Source organism: Dreissena polymorpha, chromosome 8 (assembly GCF_020536995.1).
Source record: "Dreissena polymorpha isolate Duluth1 chromosome 8, UMN_Dpol_1.0, whole genome shotgun sequence".
Lineage (NCBI taxonomy): Eukaryota > Metazoa > Mollusca > Bivalvia > Myida > Dreissenidae > Dreissena > Dreissena polymorpha.
In genome coordinates this window covers 58,245,631-58,265,880 of record NC_068362.1, presented here as the reverse complement: position 1 = coordinate 58,265,880, position 20,250 = coordinate 58,245,631, and the positions used below count along the sequence as shown (strand labels likewise).

The window sequence follows — 20,250 nt, the reverse complement described above, 5'->3', positions numbered from 1 at the left end:
CATTTACTGATTTATACAATGTTGGTGCTAGCTTCGGTTTATTATAACCTAATTATTCATTCACTTAAATTGCATGCCGGTGGATTATCGTCAATCATGTTGCTCGTGTCTTTATCATTTTGAATAAGACCGAGAGAAAAATAGTTTTTAATTCGTTTAAACGTTATTTGATGATAGCTTGGTTTTTTCATTGGCTTTGCACATTTTATTCTCCAAGTGTATGTGTGTTGATTGTTTTAAATCAGTTGTGACAGCAACGATAGACCCAGAAAGCCTCTTGCCTTAACAGTAAAACATAATTGCGTGAATGCCGTGTTATGATTATACATTGAAAACTTTATTCAAATAGTTGTATTAGAAAGGTTTATGATATAATGAGTGTGAATCATTGTATCATATAAATTACTAAGCTTGTGTTTGTTTTTATACAAATAAAATGTATCTGTTTAATGTGCTTTTATGATTCAAAGTCAAAACTTACTCTGTATTTATAATGAACTGATCTTTTGTTTAAGAGAATATTTTTTACATAGCCGAACATCACAACAAAAAAGACAAACACTGATCTCCATTAAGAAATAAATTTATTACAACATAACCCGAAGAATATTTTGCATTTGCTATGCTTACAATGTTTTGTTTTTGTAATATTGAAGATTTAAAAGTTTAATATCCCTATTTATTAACATAGTATTTTGAAAAAAATTCTTGCAAATATATTGTACTTAATATTATATTGTTGGGTCCTAATATTTTAAAGCAAATTTACAATTGTTCTATAGAATGCATACATATGCATTCTTATTCTAATGTATTCTTATATGTTTACAAACGTTAATAAACCATTGTCTTGCTAACTGTGATTGTTATTTTCTCTGGACAGAAAGAATATTTCTTGGTAAAGCAAGTATCATGTAAATGCATATCATCACATATGTACAGTTTGTACACACGACCTAATAGTCAAAAGAGTGCATACCACCGTGCATAAATTGTTATTATCCCACATTAAATTGATCTATCTAAGTCTAAGAGAAACGAGTTTGTAAATGAACACAGTAATTAACTCACAGATGTGTATCAGACATTCTTTAATAAATAAAACAAGCACTGCAAGTATAATAATTACATGTATTTACAACAAAACAAAACTAAAGCTTGCACAAAAAATATATTCATGAACTTGTACAATACTCATGAATGTCAGAAAATGACAGTAAGTGTCTAAACCTATGTATTGCTGACATCCATATCTTAATTCTAAAGAAAACTACCAAGTATTTAACAAGTGCAGTTACTCAATATTCAAAAAGAGATCGATGTCTGCAGTATTTTGCAAAATATATTGTCAGACACACAAATATCTTAAACTGCATTTATTATTTGAATAGTGAGAAGATTATAATGTGACCATAAGCTTGTTTTTAAAAAACAAACCTTACACAACTACGTATCATTCCAAAATATGACAACAGTTTATGTTTAAAAAAAATGCAGACATAGCTTATGCCACTCATTTCTACATAATATAAAGTGGTCCATTCCAATAACATTTGCAGTCTATAAAAAGTATCTCCTTTGTCCTGGTAAATTGTCCTTATAGCAGCTCTTTCCAAACAAAGCATTTCATGAATCATCAAAGCAAAGGTTGAACCATGCCAGTTAATAATCTCTCCAATGCAGTGCTAAACTCAGTCCTCTCAAAAAAAACATACAGTACTTTCTCAAAAACCCTTTACCACTCAGAAACGCACTTTGGCATGTTTGTAGGTCTTTAGAACATCAAATGAAAGTTTGAGACCTATCTTACTTGATTCAAGTTTTGAAGGCTTTATTTCCAACTGTACGGTTCTGATGAGAAGCAAACAACATGAAACTTTAGAAAACTGCAGATAACTTGTAGCCTGTTCTGGTTTTATGCTGATTGCATATAGCCATTTGCATTTCCTCTCAGAGGGAAAGGGATAACCACAGGAATGCTTTTCGGCCTACAATCCAGTACAATTCTCAGTCCCAATTTGCATTTGCATCAAATCCTGCAGCAAAACCCAGATCTTATATTAAACTAGTAAAGCCATCAACAAAGGCCCAATTTCTCAAGTTCTAGTGTTCCCCAGGTAACCCATACAGCTTCACAGTCCCGGCGTCTCGGTCACGGTCCCGCTCACTTTTGTCGTCGCATGCAAAGGCCAGTAGATGTTTCTTGGGATTCCAGGCTATAGTAAAGGTAGGCGACTCTACAGGAACCTCGGAAATTTTCTCCCCTGAATGAAAGAATTGTATAATGTCCTAAAACATTTTTTTCTAAAGGCTTTCCTATCTTAAATGTTTTAGCCAGTTCCAATATTTTTATTTTTTGTGGTTTTGCAAAGAAAAGATAACAGTATATTAGTTTACAAAATGTGTTAATTTCTAGTCATTTGCTAATTTGAGAAAAGCAAATAGACCTTGTATTCAGCAAAACAACACAAGAAAACTTATATGTAACTATCATCTTTTAGTTCTGCATCATGCAAGAAGCCAGATGCCTAACAACAAATATGTGCAGTTAATGTTTTTAAAGGGACCTTCAACCAAGAATGACAAAAGAGAAAAGTTCTAAAATACCGCATTTTGGTAAACCCAGGTACGCAAATTGTGCATGCGTAGTATATTGTATATATTTTATATATAAAATGATCAATCTACTTCATTATTTATAGTGTGTATATCATTATGTCACCTATTTGCACTATATACTTTCGATTTCACGTCGCGACATTTTATTACCCAATATACAGAAAATATGAACTTTTTTCAAGTAATGTAAGTTGTGATATTTTAATCAATATAAACTAATTATTGTAAAAATATACGGTATTTAAGAACTTTTCTTTTTTCGTCATTCATGGTTGACGGTCCCTTTAAAGCAAACTTGATGTACCTGTCTCCACTTCACAGATGTCTATGACCAGATCTTCAGATGCAGAGGCCAACATTTTTCCATCGTGACTAAAACTCAGTGCTCGCACTGGCCAATCAAGTCTGTAAGAATAGCAAATCGCAGATATGTAAAAGCAGGCTAGATATATTATGTGTTTTTCTCTGGACTAAAATTCCAATATAATCATGCATTATGAAAAATAATATTGTACTACCGGTGTTTGAGCATTGGAAGTAAATGAAGTCACATATAAAAACACATACTTAATAAATCCATGACAAGCTTAAGTACATGAATTGCATGAAAATTCAGGAATTCAGGAAAAAAAATGAAATATTGTTTGTCTTAATGCTTTTTAACCCTTTACCACTTAGATACGTATTTTGACGCATTTGAAGTCCCTTATAAAGTTACATCAAATTAAATACCTTTCATCCTAAATTCAAGTTTTAAAGGCTTTATTTCCAACCCTTCGTTACTGATGAGCAGCAAACAGCTTAAAACCTGAACAGACTGCAAATTACTTGCAGGCTGTTCTGGTTTGATGGTAGTTGCAAAAGCAATTTTCACTTTGCCTCTTATTGGGGAAAGGATTCAGGACAAATAGAAATATTTTATGAGTTATACATTTATTCATTAATGTGTTAGCTAAAATGTAAGAAATAACTAAATAGTTTTAATTGACAAGCAACACCACTAAATGGAAACATATAAATCTAAACATATTTAGAATTATGGATTATTATAATTCTTATAACATACATTTTAATTTCTTAAAGTTCATCAGTTGCCAAAGTAGAATTTGGCTACAAAAATATGTCAAAGGCTTCAACAATTTCTGAAATTTCAGAAAAACAATTAAAATTGGATTTTGGCTTCATAATTATTTTTCGAGGTTAGTCCTGAAGATATTAGTGATGTGTCCATACATGTGGATCGAAAGACACCCACAGAACCTTGTCTGTTCATTCACTTACAATAGTGAACAATCATGTTCGGATGTAGTGTAAAGCTTACCGGTAGTCAGTAATTCATACCTTGAAATGGTCCTTAGACAGGCCAGTTCCCGAATGTCCCAGATGCTGACTAGGGCGTCGGCACTTCCAGTAGCAAAGTAGTTCCCTTTGGGGTCCACCTCTATACATATGCAGTTGGCCGGGTGGGCATTCAAAACCACCTGGGACTTCAGATCTGGGTAACTACAAGCAATTGTTATGTAACAGATGTAAAAAAAAATACAAGTTTGTTCAACATTTTAAAAATCAGCTTTGGGCAAAGTTAAAATATCTACGCTACAATGTATATAATTAAACTATCATTAAAATCCCAAGTTTCAAGCAGAAAGCACGACTCAAAAAACCAACCTTAGAACATGGATACAGCCCTGGCCACTGGTCATGAAGAAGAAACTAACCTAAGAACATGGATACACCCCTGGCCACTGGTCATGAAGAAACCAACCTTAGAACATGGATACACCCCTGGCCACTGATGATAAAGAACAAACCAACCTTAGAACATGAATACACCCCTGGCCACTGGTCATGAAGAACAAACCAACCTTAGAACATGGATACACCCCTGGCCACTGGTCATGAAGAAGAAACCAGCCTTAGAACATGGATACACCCCTGGCCACTGGTCATGAAGAAGAAACCAACCTTAGAACATGGATACACCCCTGGTCACTGGTCATGAAAAAGAAACCAACCTTAGAACATGGATACACCCCTGGCCACTGGTCATGAAGAACAAACCAACCTTAGAACATGGATACAGCCCTGGCCACTGGTCATGAACAAGAAACCAACCTTAGAACATGGATACAGCCCTGGTCACTGGTCATGAAGAAGAAACCAACCTTAGAACATGGATGCAGCCCTGGCCACTGGTCATGAAGAACAAACCAACCTTAGAACATGGATACACCCCTGGCCACTAGTCATGAACAAGAAACCAACCTTAGAACATGGATACACCCCTGGCCACTGGTCATGAAGAACAAGTCCCCATCTCTGTTCCAGGAGATCTCATTCACTTCGAAGTGGTACTGCTGATCTAGGCGAGACCGGTGGGTCTTGGCGTCGATGAACGTTATGAGATCGTCCTTGTTCCCTACTGCTATGGTGCTGCCATCTGGTGACCAGCAGATGTTAATGTTTTCACCTTCAAACAAACAAGAAAAACAATGCAGTTTTATAATGAACCCTTTCCCACTCAGAAGCAAAGTGAAAGTGGCTATGTGCAAACAGCATAAAACTAGAAAAGCCTGCTAGTAACTCGCAGTCTGTTGAGGCTTAATGCTGTTTGCTGCTCATCATTATCTAAGGCTCGGAGATGAAGCCTCAGTAAACTAAAATCTAGTAAGAATGGTCTTAAATTAAATTTAACTTTCTAAGGAAATGCACATGTGTGATTTTATATGTGGTAAAAGGTTAATACGCTTGCCTTGCTTTGAAAATCTCTCTCTATATATAAATACACTTATAACTCATGGCATTTATGCACATTTCTGAAAACTTTATTCATTTTGGCTGCACATAATTACAGCTAATTAAATAAGGTCTGCCTCAGTACATATACATTGAAATCATCTCTGATGTACCAAGCTTTTAAACGATTATACTGGGCTAGAAGTCTGTGAGGTATACACAAAAAGATCTTGACGATATACATTGTCTACCTCGGATTTTCAATATGATACTAGTGTGAAGTTTCAATAGAATATTCAGTGTGTTTTTGTTCAGCATTTTTGAAATGTGGTATGTGACTCTTTGGATTGGGAACAAATTGCAATGCTTTTGACTAAAATTGGGAAATTGGTGTAATGTATTTTTTGCAAAAAAAACCACTTTAAAATCTAGAATAAGTGTTTTCAATCATATATTTTTCAGGTTTAACCCATACAGCTGCATAGGTAATTAAGTACATGTTTCATTTTATAAAAAAAAAATTGTGCCAAAACCTTTTTCCTGTTAAAAAAACTCTGTGACTGTGACCTTTGACCTGGTGAACTCAAAGTCAAAAGGTGTCTTCCCTTTCTCAGAAATAACAACTGTACTAATGTTCATGATCTTAGGTCAAAACATTCTCAAGATATCTTGAGCGAACATTAAATGGTCATGAAATAGCCCCTGTAACCTTATTCCTTAACTTTTGAAGTGTTGACAACAAAATTGAAAGGCATCTTCCTTTCCTCTCAAGTATCCATCATGTGCATGGTTGTTGGCCAAAGCAATCTAAAGGTTTACATGATAAATGAAATGTCAACGGACCGAAAGACTTAAGAATTAATGCAAAAAACACCCCACTTCTTTTATGGTAAGCAAGGCATTATTAACAAGGAATACTGAGTTTTTAAATTTCAGATGGTATTATATCATAATTCAAAGATACATGTAACTAAAAGAACGATTATTGTTGGTACTTACAGCAATCAAGCTGACTTTTGTGCAAACATGATCTGATTTAAGAGGCCTCTATGACCTTGACCTTTGACCTCAAACAAAAGGGGCCTTCTATTTTTTCTAAATAACCATCATACAATATGTATGTTTGTAGGTAAAATCAGGTCAAAGATATCATGTGGTATGATTGTGTGGGCGGACCATCAACCCAACCAAACCACAGTTGCAAATTAATATCCTCCCTTCCTCCCAACTAAACACAGGTATTATATGTGTACTTATGTAGGGATTGTAGTCATGATTATTTTATATTCAGTAAATTGTTGACTGGAAAATTCTTAAAATGAATGAAAGTTCAAAATATATTTAATACATATTCTTGAAAATTCTTTTTAAGTTTATTTAGCTAACTAGAAAAACATCAAATTATTGAAAAATGTATCTGAAAAGTTGCATTTTTTAGCTGAAGCACCACTGACTGCCTTTTACCTTTTGTATTCACAGTAGCAATAGATTTGTTTGCTCTGGCATCCCACAGACGAATTGTTTTATCCCCGCTGGCTGTTACAAGCTGATCTGGGTGCTTTGGATGCCAGCAGAGCTGGTCTACACTGTCACTGTGCCCTCTGAATGTCACATCTTTTGACTGAAGAAACAATTTTGCTATAAATGATTAAAACTATAATCTGTTATGTACCGGTGCTCTTTTTTTCTAGTGAGCAGGTAAAACATATGTAGTGTCTTTCCCAGGCCCTTTTTGCGTGGCGCTGCACCACTCTGCCCTTTTCAAAGGCAAAATCCACCAAGTGCCCTTAAAGGGACCGTCAACCACGAATTACGAAAAAAAAAAAAAGTTCTAAAATAACGTATTTTTTTACAATTATTAGTTTATATTGATTAAAATATCACCACTGGTATATTACATTACTTGAAAAAAGTTTATTTTTTCAGTATATTCGGTAATAAAATTTTGCGATGTGAAATCAATAGTACATCGCGAAAATAGGTGACATAACGATATACACACTATTAATATCTTGGATGTGTGTAAAAACAGGCGTTAACAATCGGGATACATCGACTATCGTCGGTATCCTCCGCAATATAGAGAGAGATGTTTGGATAGCAACGTAAAATCGTATTCGGCTACATTCGCAAACATTCGTAAGTCAGTTGTCATTCGGCGAGGACTCGACAAGCTCGATCGGCACTCGTTCTACGAAATTAACGCTAAATGACATTGTAATCTTATTGGCTTAATTGGGAAAATTTGGTCATTTTTTGGGAAATTTTGGTCAGATTTTTGGGAAAAAACGTCATATTTTGCAATTGGGAAGCAGCCGAATATCGGCGGTAATTTTGGGCAAAAAAAATCACTGTTATGTCACGCTATAAATCAAAGAAAGCTCATTTTCTTTGATACATTTCTACATGTATTGGTGAATGAATATAAATTACTGCATCGGAGATTATTTTAAGGTTCAAATGTTTCAAATGCATCTTACAGTATAAGAAAATAACTCTCATCAGTCTGAAATTCACAATTTTGACGCCATTGTCGCTTTGTCACGTGACGAGTTTTCATTTGGATAATTTCGGATCGACCTTGACATTTTTTGCTGAAATTGTAAGCTTTACTTTTGTTTTCTGAAATCTATTATTTGTGATAAACAACTTACGTCTGGTGGATTATAAGACTGATTTCAGTGTGAATCAGGTGGTTTTAAATAATATTTACTTTTTGTTTGTATTGACACTACAATTTGTTTACAAAACAAGCCAGAATAATCTTAAATACCGGGAAATGTCATTCTGAATTTGAAAACACTTGAGCACATGGTATGTTACTAAAAATAGAAATAACGTCATATGACCGTGAAATCTTGGGAGATTCGCATTCCAAGTAAGTGACAAAGTCTGTCACATCGCTGATTTTCTTGATATGTAAAAGCAGAATAGATAAATTTTAAATGTTTAAGATATTATTTTGTGAAATAATATATCAGTTAAACGTGAAGAATGTCAATCTTTCCGATCAAGTGGTTGATTTGGGCCAATAAATGCATTTAAAAGCTGTTTTGGACTGGTCTTTGTTAACTGTCAACTTTTTGGGCAATTTCTGGTTGACTTTTCTAATGTGGTTGGTCTATTAACTATAAAGTGGCGCCAGTCAAAAATCATAAAAAGCGACATTTATTGCTATGGTAGTCCAAATAATTAGACGTAAGCTACCCCGCTTACGTCTAAACGGCTACCGTCGTTTTCCTATAGCAAATTGAGTTCAGCTAAAACTTCAGTTTTTCTCGTTAAATCTTTGCTAATGCATAAAATTATCATTAATTAGACATATATGTGAGCGATTACCTCTTAAATGTGTAAAAATTGTGCTCTTAAACCACTTATGTACATTTTTTTAAATAAACATACACAACACACTTCGTGTGTCTTCGTGTGTTTGTCGTTTATAGAATTACATTGAATTATCTTGAACGAAATTATTTTTTGAATAGGTTACACATAACCAATTGTTGTACAACAAACCACATCACTTTTTAACTTTCTGTACTCTTTAATTAAATGGAACCAATATGTGTGTGTAAAAACTACCAGTTGTATCACGGAGTGTATATTGTTAGGAGATGAATCGAGTATTTGACCCTTACTGTAGTAAACTCAATCTTATGCAAAAACTATTCATCCGATTTTATTGGTTTATACGTTATCTTGTTGCTTATTAATTCCTCTTTCAAAAATATACGTTTTAGTATATTCCCGTTGTTATTAATGGATTTATAGCGAAATAAACACAAGAAATACACATTTTATGTTTTACCACCGCGCGTTTTACCATATTGTGGCTATCGATTTTGTACAATTCGCGTACAGCGAAGCGCCGAGGTTATACATTTTGATGTACCCACTCACGTCTTTTGTTGAATTATTGTTTCATTTCTCGGCCGATTTTGACAAATTATATATCATTAGAAAGCTTACGTTACGTAGTAAACAGATATATAAATATATATTAAGTTTTTCTTCTGATTTCGACAGCCCGGCGAGTTATAACTTTAACTTTTTCAAATATCATACCGTTTTGGAGTTTTAGAATCTAGATTTACGGTTGACATGTTCGTACTTAATACCAATTTGTAGCGTTTATATTTGGAGTTCAGTTTTAACAAGAAATATCTTTAAAAAATATATACGGCGTTGATTTTGGTCGATGTTTATGAACGATCAAAAGTTATCGCAATGAGATAAAAAGTAGCGGATGCCTTTTTTCTGCGCAGTTCTTAGCTACATCACAAGCAAATCAATTACGGGGTGTTGCGCCAGATTTTGTGGCTTATTTTGCTTTATGTGATATTATTACTCTGATATCTATATTTACAGAATAGAAAAACACAAGAAACATGAAAATAAACGAGTGCATATAGGTCAGCCGGCAATACTCAAATCTGATTTAATTGCATAATTATAGTATAGTGAATTATTGTGCTCATGCTTAATAAACTGGTCTTAATGGATAAATATTTCTAATTAATTTTATCAAAATTGGTCCTTATCATGCAAATGTTGAAAACATATTAAAAATCGATGATTGACATACCACAATAATTTCGCCGAATATCTTTATTTAGTATCTTTCTGATCAAAACAGACTTCAAGTGCACAAAGTTTACGAGACGGCGTTTATATAAAGATTTCTGCAACTGACCGCAAACTGACCTTGATACCTTGCGGATTGGAATGCAATGCATTAAAGTTAGGTAACAATTCTGCTGCTGAAACGACGGCTTGTTTACGCCAACTGTACACGACCAAGGCAACAGCTGTGCCTAAAATATTTATATATCGACAAAGCGACTAAACGAACTATTTACTCCATCAGACAAAAATAGCATAGATTCCAATTTTTTCCTTCAATGAAAAGATCGCAACCCCTTCTGCGAACTCCGGTGATGAACTGTATATACACTCTGACTTTCACACACTGGCCGCGAATTGACCCTAAAACTCGCGGGTTGAAATGCAATGCAAGTAAGTACTAAATATGAAAATACAGCCTTTAGTATAAACGCTTTTGCGCTGGTAATTCTCTGAAAATAAAAGGTGAACGCACAAACTGTATTTATGTCGAAAATTGATTGTAAAACTGTTCTATCTATTGAGCCTTTTCATTGGAGATAAAATTGTTTCATGCAGTAAAACAGTGTTACAAAGACGCGGATATGTTTCCAATGTTCTGGTGTTATACTCAAATCAGCCAATGGAATAAATGAAGTGTATTCATTCGTACCTAGCCGCGGAAAATTTTATTTGAATATTATTGGACACTTACAAAGGTCAAGTCAGGGTGAAAAGCTGGCTTAATACAGCTTACGCCGAAAAAATACATCTTGCTTAGGAGAATAGAATTATGTATACGATAGAAAAAAAATTGTTTAAAAACGAAAGTTATTAAGGAATGAAGGCGGAAGAAAGTAGCGCGCGTTCCTAACGCACTGAACTGATGCTACGGTCTTGGCGATTATGCTTTTGTTTAGAAACCGGCCGTTGAATTTCCTTTGCCATGATTATTATATTTTTTATGATATATTGTAGTATTTTGTTCACGAAACATATCAATAAAGCTTATTATAAATAAATCTTAATAAATTAACTATTTCAGCTCTTGTTTATAACACAGAAAGGGTGTTAAATTTATGATGAAACAGCGTATATAGCGGACCCTCTCGATTTTATTCGGCTTTGCATGCATACTTGAAATAAAATGGGTGTTAAAAACATTCATCGTTTGCTGTTAATTATCAACGAGGGAATTATGTATAATTATATGAAATGTTATTTACCTTAAATTATCAATTTATTAAAGATTCTTGAAAATCACGGTCGGTGTTACGCGGGTCATTTCGTATTTTGACATTAGGGCATCATGTTCAACTAATCAAAATCAGATTTTTTTTTCACTGGGACGATGACGGCTTAGATTTAGACAGGCAGACAGATAGTTTATTCAGACTTATACAACAGTGCATCGTCTTTAACTCAAATATATAAATTATTTTTAGACGAATTGTTAGGTGATTACACATATAGCAGTGATGATTCTGAGAATGTTGCCATGTTTCTTATCCGTGTAATCTAGAGTCCGTGGTTTGAGCATTTTTATCGCGGTGTTCAATAAAAGATATCTCAATAATCTTGTTTATTGATAGATCTGTGGTTTTATTGCCCCTGTGTTCAGCACAAACCAATTGTCTCGTTATGATCAGATACTGTGCCGACCAATACTAAATAACACTATGGTGCCATACGCCACAGCAGGGACCTATACTTGTGATCATGGAGTCTAAGTGCAAGACTTAAAAAAGTATGTTGTTTCGCTTGCGGTTGTTAAAGCCAAAACGGGGCTCCCAGCTGGCACAGCTGCTGATATTCAGATCTGAATACTTAAACTTATTTAGACCTTATTCTTAACCGTTGCGCGTTTTACGATATCGGATTTTAGGCGGGAATAAAACTCAGTGAAACTATTCAATTTCTTACACAACATTAAGCATATTAACAGTTATTTAAATTAACAATATCAGCGACATCTTTTTAAAGACTAAACACCTTTTCAAGTATCGAATTTAACATGTCAATAAAATATATTAATACCAAAAAAGGTTTCATTTAATATTGTTCACATTAAACCTTTAAATAAAAGTGTCGCTTTAACTATTTTCCGTGTCTTATTAAGCCGCGAATCGTTTGCTAAAAACAGTTAACAAAAAGGGCTACACGTTCTAATTCTTAATGAAATACAAAAATAAGTATAACATAATTAATAACGTCCATAAACACACACAGCAAGATCAAAGTTTTAATGGAAAACTAATATGACATTCCACGTAAATTATTATTTTCGTCTAAATCGAATACTATATATAGAGAAACAATGTATTTATAACCGACCAATGAGGTAACAATATGCAACTTTCAATTTACACAGTGCTATATGGCAACAATATGGAATTTGAATAGTGGTAGTGTTTTAAGGTCTGGACTATCATTACTTGTAAGTTTGTATAAAAAATTTTCTAATGCAATTAGTAAAATAATGTTTATATTTTATGTTTAATAATTTATTGCATGATTATTCTGTGCTGTTATATGAATTTGATGCCGTTAAAGCTTCCGACATGAATTCATGTCGGAACGATGCTATTGCAAAATAACGTTAAACGATATGAGGTCGATGTAAATCGACCTCATATTTATAGGAGTAATTGCTATGGTAGCCAGAACTACAGCTACATATGAAGCTCCAAGTTGTAGGTGGAAGCACTTTCATTTTAGAGCCAATGTTCAAAACTTTAACAAAACGTTAAGAATATAGCACAACGCGGATGGCGGACGACGAGCTGGCTATGACAATATCTCGGGTTTTCTCCGAAAACAGCCGAGCTAAAACAAAAAAGGATTTTCAGTAATGGAAGTCTTACAACTCTTACCCTAATATGATTGTAAATATTCTTTAATAAGCGCGTATATGTAAAATTGGTAATCAAATCTATCCGTTCAAATTGAGAAATCCGTTCAAATAAACAAAATATACATTATCATTCTATCCCAAAAATGCTCTTATCCGAAATCATATCCATTCGAACACTCACCAATCTATCCCGATCTAGATGAAACACATTGACTGATTTATCGTAAGACCCGGATGCCAGTTTTCGTCCTTCACAGTTCCATGCAACGGAATGAACCTTTGATGAATGCGCTGAAAATTCACGTGTTTTTCCATTGTTTTTAAAATAAGTTTGCATGCTCTCTAAATATGTCGCCATTTTGACTACAGGTTACACATAACTTTGGAAAAGGTTATGCTATACCAAGTAAAAACCATCAAACTAAAAAGAAGAGCATTTCAATAGTAAACAAATCACTGAATCATATAAGACTCAAAAACATGGCTTTTGAATGATTTATTGATTTTTATATCGATTGATTCATTGATTGAGTGTTAGTGTTTACAGGTGGATAAGGGAGACAATAACGGCCATATCAGTAGGCTTTTGAAAGCTTTTGCTGTGGCCGCATCATGTACGTGGAGTGGTAGTGAATTCCATTGTATTGCTGATCTTGGGTAGAATGAGAATTTATAAGAGTATTTTGATGTTTAAATGTGTCTAAAGTGATTGTTACTGCTGGGTCTGGACTATGTCCCCATATAGTTGATCTTTGACCTTGAAGGATGACATTGAACTTGACCTTTCACCACTGAAAATGGAATCCGGGTCCGTTCGCCATAATTTCTGTTTGCCCTAAATCCTGTTCGCCCTAAATCCTGTTCGCCCTGGGTCAGTTCGCCCTAAATTTTATTATCAAAGCAGGGAAGCAATAAATATAACGAAATTTGTTATCTTTTTAACATTTTAATATATAAATGACAACTTAAGCTACAAACTTGCCTACATGTGTGAAAAATCAAGACGGCGCTCTTTAACGTGTAAGCGTGTTTGTAACAAAGCCGTCAAAGGCCAGTAATTTTCTCCTATTGTTTATTATATTAATTAATGAAAACTTTATGTTGAGTTGCCCATCGATTGTTGATCAGTGGTGGTGAGAGCTCTTTCATCTTCATCCGCATCGGTGTCGCTGATTTCTGGCCAGATTCTTTCCTCACACTGTCTGCATATGAAATGCAACCCATCATTCCGTTGGGCCTGACGATAGGCCTCATTCGAAATTCCTTAAAAACAAACAACACTGTAAGCAATATTGAATTAGTTATTTTAAAACGTAAATTAGTTATATATCATCCACGTTCCATAAATACATCAGTTCTCATTGTATATACATATGGGGCCTGCTTTCTGCTAATCTTGGTATTAGTGTACATAGTACAACACACCAATGGCGGCTGAGCGCAGAATACTGCAATTGGCCGCCAAAAAAATCTATATGGATTTGCGGACAGAAATACAAAGAAGGAATCTGCAGACGATATATACAAATTTCATGAACTAACAATGACATCGACAAATTTCACTGACAACACGACTTTAATTGCTTAAAATATAGTCCGTAATACAATTGTTGCGTTATAACTCGTATACAGATAACTCTATTGATAGTTCTGTGTTCTTTATTCAGTTCTTTACATAATGTTTCAAAATCCAATACATCCAAGTCCAAAAGTTAATCAACAAGATATTACAAATCCATCCGTATGAGATTTTAATTAAATAATGTATTGAATTTATACATCAAGCAAAGATACTCTTACTCTAAAGTACATTTAGTCGTGATAATATGTCAATTGCGGAAGAAACCTATCACCGAAGACGTAATTTATCATATATATCGGTCATTTTGGTTTGCTTATACAATAAATGGTCTTTTTAATTGAAAAGGCGGACGAAATCGACTAAGGTTACAATATAAATTGACATTTTATCTCTCCATTTGGAGACCGTTTGCTGTGTTGCTCCATGAGATACACCTGCATTCCAAATATCAAGTTGCTATCTTCAATAATGCAAAAGTTATTGCCAATGTTAAATTTTGACGCAAGCAAACAAACCAACAAAACAACAAACAAACAGGGGAAAAACCATATGTCCCCCAATATAGACTGGGAAACATAAAAAAGTATATTAGGTCAAAGTGCACAACAAATGAACGTTGACATAGTCATGTTCATCAAACTTTGGGCAGAAAGATTGGCGCTAGTTTAACGCGCTTTGTATTCAGTCTAATAAAAAGAAACGGATCGCGTTTAGGTTGTATCAAGGCAAGATGACTCCCAATAGAAACGAGATCTTTCATACGGAGGATTCCGGAGATTGTCAGTGTGTCTCGGTTGAATACACACGAGATTTATCTTACGGAGGAGTCCACATATTGTCGATGTGTACGATTGGTTGGACCCTAAAGCGTCGTCAACGCTGTATCAGACACGAATACTTTGAAGCCCATGCCAACCATGTGCACATAGATATTCGTGCTGAGCACTGTGGTAAGGACGTAAAATGGAAGGCAGGCATATTTTTATGTTTTCTATTGTTCAAGTGTTCGTTCATTTGCAGACGTCAGGTAAGATTAACGTTTTTTTTGTACTCATGCTTAAACAAAATTATGAGCTCGATGGATTAAAATGATATAAAATATTTTATTCTGAGAAAGCATTTATAATTAGATGAAGAAAATAATAAATTCGCTTGAGTCGTAGTAAAGACTATGAATAAACGATACCATGTTATATGTACATATACAGTTGTGCTAACTTTCACAATATGGTAATATATGTGTATGAATTGAGACAAATTGACCTTACGTTTATCGTCCCGAGAGGTGAACATTTCAAGTGACTGTGCCTTCGATCCTTATGGGCCCCATGTCGGTTTCGATTTAATGTTAACGTGTATATATAACCACATACACGGAGACGTAATAACAGTAACAATAGTGTGCACATTCTGAAAAAAGCAAACACATCCATGTGTATTATGGGATTTTTGTTTGCCTTAAAAATGATCGTTACTTGTGGAGGAAAACCTAATCACCAGAATTATTAAGACAACTCAGTGAGGTGCTTACAAGAAGGTCACCTGACTATATTGCTTGTAGTATCGTATTAAGATCAACCTTTCGATAAAGTTGTCCTATAAAATAACTGATTAATGCACGCACCTAAACGGGCGCGGACGGACGACGTAAAACGTTGTCTAAAAAACCACTACGAGCAATAAGTGAGGCTGGCTTGTTTGTTCACAGTTGTTTTATTTTCAAGGAGGCGAACGAAAATGATGCACCGGTAGGATTAAGACAATATTTAAATGTCTATTAAGTAAATATGGCGACATTTATGTCCACCCAATTTTGTTTATTAAACAGCCGCTGTTAACGTTGCCCTTGGTAAGCCTGCCTACCAGACGGATGATTATGATGTGACCGCGGACCGTGCCGTTGACGGGAACACGTCACCAAATATGAAACATGTAGGGTCGTGCACACACACGAAGTCGTTCAACGCCTCATGGTGGGTTAATCTCCAGCAGATATTCCTCATCCAAAGTGTCAAGATTTTCAACAGGAATGATTGTTGTGGTAAGTGTGTTCCTTTAATTTGGTAAAAATGCTGTTGTGCTCACTCGTTCGTTGTGTGGAAAGCGTTATAATCAGTATATTGATGTAGTTAGAGAATTTAAGACCATTCTTTAGTTGCATGAAAATGATGGTATAGGATAGAAGTTTGTGTATGAGAATCTTGTTTATGTTGTGGACAAAATGCCGTTGTTGGTTGTGCATGTCTACACAACCATCTGCTTCGTGCACATATGCAAAGACCTATAGGTCTTTGACATATGCACTGAATCAGACACATCTAGTGATGGACAATAAGCAAAAACCCTTCCGCTGTTTATGCAATCGGACACTTGTCTGGAATAAAAGTGTGTGTTTTTTTCATGTGTATGTACCTTGAGTATTACGTTTCCAATATGTAGGACTTAGTCTAGTCTATTATTGCACGTGTCTATACAAACAGCAAAGCTCATGCATAACAAAATGCATTGAATCAAAATGTGTCCATTCATGGGGAATATGCTCATTTTAAAGCATCAATGATCAATGAATAGGACATATCCACTATTTGTATGTTTGCTGTTTATTTGGCGCGTTGATATTGAGAAATATTATTGCTAGCATACCCAGTAGCAGGATCACGTGACTTTATTGGGTTCACAAAGGGAAGTTAATGGATGTACACACCGGTTAGTGGTGCTTTTTACTAAATAACTTTTTAAAACACTTTTTCTTAAGAATTTAGAGTAGTGCATAAAAGACAGTTATTCGGCTTATGGCAATTCGAAAAACATCAGATTTATTTTATTTCATAAAATTTATTTAATTTGAACGCTAAATTGGTCGTTGTCGGCTATTTTTAAAAAATTAATTATGTTCACATTTATGTCAATTGTTTGTTAAATGGCCTCTGTATGATCGAAACTCAAACTTAAAAAGCATGTTGATGCAGTTTTTTTTCAAGAGAAGTTTGTTTAAGATAAACAATACCGTTTGCGTTTATCGGTAGCGCGTTTTACGACATCGGATTTTGGGCGGAAAAACAACTCGGGTACAATATCGACCGGGCATTCTATACATAGATGTTGACGTCACTACGAAATATCGTTTGTTGACACATTGATCGACCTGGTACATTTAAGTATATTTACCGTACCCGGGGTACATGTAAGTATACTTAAGAGTACCCGGCTTACATGTAAGTAGTACCCGAGCCAACAATGACCGTTCGAGTAGAATTTACTCACCTCATTATTAAATAAGCAATCAACAAACGACACTGGTCAATTTATACGGTCGTTTAGGCACAGCGATTGTAAAGTTAATGTTAACCCATTTATGCCTAGTGGTCTCCCATCCTTCTGAATTGGATCAATTTATTTCCAAAATTAGGGATGTCTAGTATATTTATTTCTATATTTAGGATATTTCTTACAGAAATTCATTTCAGCAAACAGCGCAGACCCTGATGAGATCTTGGTCTATGCTGTTTGCCAACGCCTTTTTTTCTAGACGCTATGCATCATTGGGTTTAATCTCTCAGAATAGTCATGCGATTCATTAAACGTGCTTCTAATCAAAGTAGTTAGAATGCGAGGACATGCATATCTTTTCTTTAAAAGTGGGTGCTTAAATTAGGTTGAACTGATGAAATAAAATAAAATGAAATTGCGTATCGTTGGATTTTGATCGTCAAACGAATCTACACGTTCAGTTATATTCAGTATTTTCATTTTTAATGCGGTTGTGTTGCTGTTTTGATATCATTGTTGCTGGAAGCCTTAATTTGGAGTAAGTTCTTACTATGACTTGGATTGAACTTAGAAGCCTTGTTGTTCAATTGATGTCGCGCGGTTGTATTGTATTCAGATATAGAAAACACGACCAGTCACCGATAAAAAATAATCAATAAGTATGATTTGAAATACAAAAACAATAATACAACAAAAGATGGGACAGGCTTTGATCCGTTCTTTCCGATAATTAATTGTAACGTTAAATAGGATATTAAAAAAAAAAATATGATGTCAATGGAATTCAATTGTAAAATTGATAGGTGCAGTCAATTTAAAACAAAAAGTAAACTGTTGCATTTATAGACGAACGCACATTAATGGTAGTTGCATGACCACAAAAGTAAACAGGTTCGCATTCGTTTTTATTTAGTAGAACACATTCTCCAGATATTAATACCATAATTACAGTCTGTTTTAGGTAAGAATTATTCTTTACACCTAAACCCCTAATGATAAGTATGCTATATTATAAACGAATTATTTAGATGTCGTTATATACCTATCAACCGTTACATTCCTCAAATACTCCGCTGATCAGATATCTGATCATTCCTGAATGGTAACGTCACGATATCGATTATTGCTTTTTATCATTGACAAATGAATATTTTATGACTTATGCACTCATATTTGCTCTAGGAAAAACAACTTTGAACGGTTATGTTCTACATTAACCCATGTATGCCTAGCGTCTAGATAAAAAGGCCTTGGCAAACAGCGTAGACCCAGATGAGACGCCGCATGATGCGGCGTCTCATCAGGGTCTGCGCTGTTTGCTTACAGGAATTTTTGTAAGAAATATTCTAAATATAGAAATAAATTTACTAGACATCCCTAATTTTGGAAATAAATTGATCCGATTTAGAAGGATAGGAGAGTCCACTAGACATAAATGGGTTAATATTCGCATAAGATAAATCTGGGTCATTTTACTGTTATTGTCATTACACCAACTCATGGATTGAGGTCATTTTTATATGTACTTCATGTAACTTAGCGGAAATAAAACAGTCCTCTCTGCGTTCCGAATAACAACTGTTACCTCTTATCACATGGCCGTAAATATGTTCTTTCTTATACATGTATTTCAGGCTTAAGACTTACGAACGTCGAGCTTTACGTCAGGTTTTCAGAGCGCGGCTTTCAATTGCGTGAAGGATTCAGGCAGGTAGTAGTCGGTCTTTCACACACGTTTGAGCTAGCTACACCGGTGTACGGACAGTGGGTACGAATTACACGTAACCCTCCTGTCGAGTATCTTACTCTGTGTGAGGTGGAAGGTGTTCCATATTCTGCAGGAAACAGTATGTTGAACAATGTGTAAATATATAGTAAATTTACAAAACAATGATTGTCTAATTTTCATATTTAAAACAACAAGTAGGTTTATGCAACTGGTCGGCGTTATAACAGTGTCAGTACGTAAAAGCCTAAGCCGAAGCCGTGTATGTCAAGTTTTATTTGATAATAAATGTATAAACTGGTCAGTGCTTAGAAGACAGTAAATAGTTAGATACTAAAATCTTGTTCGTAAATGTAGAAACACAGCATATTATTAACATTCATAAATGCTTTACATGCTCTTATTCTTCAGACTTTGGTTCCTCGGTCTTTCAAGGATATGTTCACACTAGTACTGCAATCGACGTATCAAAGAAGGTCGGGTCAAAACTCGACTGCGCATCAAGGTGTTCCAACCCAAAGAAATGCATCAGTACCCACTACAACACAGCGACCTTGACCTGCATCCTGTTCGATTCTTTGGCATTCAAGAAAAGAGACGTCGAAAATGACGTCTGTGATGTCAACAGAATTGCCATAACAGGGAATTCGATGGCACAGTTGTTTGGGACATAAACTGTAAATCAGATTCATTTTTTTCAAAGCCAAGTTAAGCAAATTAGAAACATACATATATTCAAACAAAACAAATGCGATATATTTATGAACAAAATGAATACAATGTCAGCTGCACAAACAGGAGACAAATATATTCATATCACGGAATCATTTGAGTTATTTAAAACATTGGGCACAGGACAAA

General features: G+C 34.7%; 1 protein-coding gene across 1 annotated transcript; it reads right to left on the bottom strand.

Moving 5' to 3' along the window:
* Positions 1-567: 567 nt before the first annotated feature.
* Positions 568-13,182, bottom strand: LOC127843201 (THO complex subunit 3-like). Its single transcript, XM_052373068.1, has 6 exons — positions 12,993-13,182; positions 6,820-6,976; positions 4,885-5,089; positions 3,961-4,122; positions 2,924-3,024; positions 568-2,264 (listed from the first exon to the last, which is right to left on the bottom strand). The coding sequence occupies exons 1-6, from the start codon at positions 13,167-13,169 to the stop codon at positions 2,104-2,106; spliced, it is 963 nt and encodes a 320-aa protein (XP_052229028.1). The 5' UTR covers positions 13,170-13,182; the 3' UTR covers positions 568-2,103.
* Positions 13,183-20,250: the final 7,068 nt, after the last annotated feature.